This window comes from Pteropus vampyrus, unplaced genomic scaffold (assembly GCF_000151845.1).
Source record: "Pteropus vampyrus isolate Shadow unplaced genomic scaffold, Pvam_2.0 Scaffold22, whole genome shotgun sequence".
Lineage (NCBI taxonomy): Eukaryota > Metazoa > Chordata > Mammalia > Chiroptera > Pteropodidae > Pteropus > Pteropus vampyrus.
Window position 1 is genome coordinate 7,777,258 of NW_011888803.1, and position 4,971 is coordinate 7,782,228.

Genomic DNA, 4,971 nt, shown 5'->3' on the forward strand with positions numbered 1-4,971 from the left:
ATTTATTTATTTATTTATATTTTTATTTATTTTATTTTTTTTATGGAGGACTTGCATGCATTTTTTATTTTTATTTTTTTTAAGTAAGAAATAGGCCAATGAGGGCACATAGAGAAGTCAGGAAAAGTCATTTCAGTTACTAATAACTTATGTATTGCCTGGAACATTGAATATCTACAATGAATTGATCTTCTTGCAGAGAATTAGGGATGTGGAAATGGTACAATTCTTTTATTTGATGCTTCATATATTCCTGGGACCAGTAATTTCACAACTATTTTGAAAACTAGTAAAATATATCAGTTACCTGATCCAGACACATGCCAGTCTTTACATTCTCTCATGGAAATGTCATTGTCTAAATTTATCTTAATTCTTCCACTATGGGCTCTGTTGTCAAATGTTATCTGCAAAGAAAAGAAAAAGGGTCAAAACGCACCTATAGTTTTTGAAGCCAATATGCCTCCATGCATTAATTAGGAAACAATTCTTTCTTTGTGAGAGGAGACCCAGATTCTCATCTCCAACATATTGTTAATTCAATTCAACCTTGAGAAGTTCACTTTCTTTCTCTGTGAAATGAGAAGTTCGAACTATGTCTCCTACTTTTTAGTGTCTAAAATCCTATATTTCTAGGACAACTTTAAAACAAGAGAACTTCCCTCTACTTCCTATCTTAGTACCTCCAGATGCCCTCTCGATATGAGCAAGAGCTGGGACAAAACTTTCAGTTATAAAATAAGTAAGCCACTGAGATATAGTGTAGGACATAGGGAATATAGTCAATAATATTTTAATAACTGCATGGCAACAGATGGTTACTAGACTTACTGTAATGATCATATCATAAGGTATATAAATATTTAATCACTATGTTGTATACTTGAAACTAATATAAGATTATTTTCCAACTATATTTAATATATTTTTTAAAAGAGCTGGCACAACTATGCTTTTTCCCACCTTCCAGGAGGTCCTGAGCTAAGGATAGATTTTTAGTATTGCAATTTAACACAGAGATTCATTATTTCTGTCTCAAAACATTTCAGGTGGAGCTTTTCGAATTTTCCTTCTGGACCTAGATTTCTTAGTCACTCTAGAACCATCTGTATTACAAAGGATGTGGTCACAGGGAATTGACAGCCGTGTCTTGCTTCAAGAATAACCATGTAGGACACCAGGCACCAAGCAGGACAAAGCCATGCCAGAACACCTTCCATAGTCCTCTACTCTTTCCCCCTTTCAGCTTCCTCCACTTTCCTCATTCAAGGACTTGAAAAGCAAGGCAAAAAAATCAGTCTTTTTTTTTTAGTTCCTCTTCTTTCAAGTCCCGAGGGGTAGAGAGAATTCTTTTAAAAGTCTGTCATTCAAATAAATTTTATCAAAGCTTCTTCATGTAAGGTAATCTGATATGACTTAAGATATAAGAAATCAAATAAATTTAACGAGTCTGGTTACTATGTTTCTTCATGTTGCTCTGTAAGCTTTTTTCCTCAATAAGCAACCAAGGGCATTGTCAGTGTCTGCCCATCTCTATAACTGCTGGAGAACTCAGCCCACAGCCTTACACAAGGAAGATGGTCAGTATTATTTGAATGAGTGAGAAATCCTTGCCAAAGAAAAACCGTGCTTTTCCCACGCAAAGAGCCTTGGGGTCTTAGAAATAGTAGGCTTAATGTTAATCACATCTTAATAAGGTATTGAAGAAGCTAAATTCTTTAAACAAAGAAGAAAAACACAGGATGGAATTAACAATAGATTAGATGTACAGGAAAAAATATTAGTGAATTATGAAGACATAGCAATAGAGATTATTCAAAATGAAACACAGAGAAAAAAAGACTGAAAAATAAAACAAAAAAAGAGAGCATTAGTGAGCCATGGGACAACTTCAAGTGCCCAGATATACATGTAACTACAATCTCTGAAAAGTGAGGGAAAAGAAACAAAAATATTTGAAAAAATAATATGGAGTAAATATCAAATATAATAAAAACTATAAACCCACAGAACTAAGATGTTCAATGAACTCCAAACACAAGAAGCATGAAGAAAACTATACCAAGAAATATTACAATGAAATTGTTAAAATCGTAGCTAAAGAGAAAAAATTTAAAAGCAGCCAGAAGTGGTAAAACACATCCTATACAGCAGAACAGATGACGATGACAGTAGATTTCTCATCAGAAGCAATGCAAGGCTGGAGAGCAACATCTTTAAAGTACAAGAAAAAAAAAAACTAGAATTCTATACCCAGTGAAAATAACTTTTAAAAATGAAGGCGAAATACTTTTTCAGACATACACAAGTTGAGAGAATTCATCACCAGCAGATCTGCACTATAAGAAATGTTAAAGAAGGCTCTTCAGGCATAAGGAAAATGCCAGATGGAAACCTGAAGCTACACAAAGGAATGAGGCACTCTGAAAATGATAACTACAGGGCAAATAAAAAGACTTTTTTCTTATTACTTAAATTACTTGAAAAGATAATTGACTATTTAAAGCAAAATTAATAATGTATTTTGTAAAACATCTGGAAAGTAAATTGTATGACAACAGTAACATAAAGGCCAAGATTGAAGAAATGAAATATATTGTTGTTAGGTTCTTATACTATTCATGTAATGGTATAGCATCTGAATGTAGACTGTATTAAGTTAAATATGTGCATTACATACCCTAAAATAATACAACAAAGAATTATAGCTAATAAGCTGACAAATGAGATAAAATGGAAACAACAAATACCTAGTTAATTGAAAAAGAGACAGAGAAACCATATTAATAATCACATGCAAATTACATGCAGTTTAAATGGTCTAAGTACCCTAATTAAAAGGAAGAGAGGTAGGGCAGTCAAGATGGCATAGAAGGTACAGGCTGTGCACGCCTCTTCTCATTACTACACCATAATTATAATGAAGCTACAGAACAACCATCATTGGGAGTTGTCTAAGGTCTGGCTGAACAGAAGCCCTATGACTAGGGACAAACACAAGAGGTCACCGCGAACTGGTAGGAGGGGCGAAGATGCAAAACCACCGGGTCCCACAACTACATATGGTGATGGAGAATCAGGAGGGTTATCTTGGCTGCAAAGCCCCCTTCCCTACCTGAGAAGCAAGAGGTCCCAGCCCCATAATAGGCACCCAGCCCAGGGTTCCAGTGCTGGGAAGAGAAGTCCCTACAACCTCTGGCTGTGAAAAACAGCAGGCATGATGCCTGAGTGAGACAGAGGGCTGCAGGATTGCAGACATTCCTCTTAAAGGGCCTGCACCTGGACTTACTTGCTGATGGACTCACTCTGAGTTCCAGTGCTGGGGCAGCTACTGGAGGAGAGCCAGGGACATACGGGGAGACACTGAGTTGTTGGACTTCAGGACAAGGGTCAGAGAGGTGGCTTTCTCCTGGACAGAAGTACTAGCAGTATCTATTGTTCCTGTGTTGAACTCTCCCCATTCCCAGTGTGCAGATGCAGGTAGGTGCCATATCTGAGTCTCCATTGACCTGGCTAACACACTGCCCGGGTGATTCCCTAAGACTCCGCCTCTCCCAACCTGTGGACCCACCGAGGCCACTTTTAGTGGTTTATTTCATACAAAAGGCCTGTCTTGGCTTTTGCTGCAGACTTTCCTAAAATCTCTCAAAGGTTCACAAAACCCAAAGAAGCAGCATCTGACCTCACCATGCTCTGTACCTCTTCCTGAGCAGCTCCAAACCCCGCACTAGCGGCATCCAGACTGGGTTCCTGGCTTGGCCTCACAAGGCATCTATAAGCCCAGCACAAGTGGCAGCCATCTGTGAATTGCTTGGTGACTCTTATCAGGTGGCCCCAGGAGGTACACAGGCTACAACTAAACTTGGCCTGCAGCTAGACCCCTCCTGGGAAGCCCTTGGGCCAGCACACCCAGTGGCCTGCTATCACCAGCTCTGGAGCAGGAATACCAACTAGGGCTACACCTGAGAAAAACACATCTGAAGAGTAGACTGAGCAGGCACCAGAGCCCCACTAAAGTGAATCTTGCTCCACAGGATCAGCCCCTCACCAGCCAGTCTTCACAATCAATCAGCCCAAGTGTCAATCCCTCCCATCAGTGTGCAAACAGCAACCAAGACTCAACTATAACAGGAGGGCACACACAACCCATAAAAGAGACACACCTTGAGCACCTTGCTCAAGTGACCAGGGAAGACTGTGCCACTGAGCCCCACAGGACGTCTACTACATGAAGCCATTCTACTATGACCAAGAGATTTAGGAGCCCTACCTCATACGTAGAAGCAGATATAAGGAGGTAGCCAAAAGGGGGAGACAAAGAAACATGTCCTCCATGAAAAAACAGAAAAAAGCTCCAGAGAAAGCTCAACAAAATGGAGACAAACAATCTACCAGATGCAGAGTTCAAAATACTGGTTATAAATATACTCAGTGAACTTAGGGGAAGAGTAGATGAACTCGGTGAGAACTTAAACAAAGAGATAGGACACGTAAAATGGAGAAGGAAAACAAAGGGAACCAGTCAGAAATGAAGAATACAATATCTGAGATGAAGAGTACGTCAGAGGGAATCAACAGAGTGGATGAAACAGAGGATCAAATCAGTGATTTAGAGCTTAGGGTAGTGGAGGATACCCAATCACAACAGCAACAAGAAAAAAGAATCCAAAAAAATGAAAACAGTTTAAGGAGCCTCTGTGACAACATCAAACATAACAACATTTGCATCGTAGGGGTACCTGGAGGAGAAGAGAGAGAACAAAAAATTGAAAACCTATTTGAAGAAATAATGATGGAAAATTTTCCTAACCTGTTGAAGGAAATAGACATACAACCCTAAGAAGTTCAGCATGTCCCAAACAAGATGAACCCAAACAGGCCCACACCAGACACATCGTAATTAAAATACCAAAGGTTAAATATGAAAGAGAGACTCTTAAAAGCGCAAGAGAAAAGCAATTAGTTACCTAC

General features: G+C 39.0%; 1 protein-coding gene across 2 annotated transcripts in view; it reads right to left on the reverse strand.

The window, feature by feature from the left end:
• The window catches only part of MCOLN3 (mucolipin 3), a 29,803-nt gene that overhangs the window by 9,632 nt on the left and 15,200 nt on the right, over nt 1–4,971 (reverse strand). For both annotated transcript variants that reach the window (XM_011355573.1, XM_011355574.1), the window contains one exon: nt 308–407. In XM_011355573.1, coding sequence (XP_011353875.1) covers nt 308–407 — 100 coding nt within the window. The remainder of the gene's footprint in view (nt 1–307; nt 408–4,971) is intronic.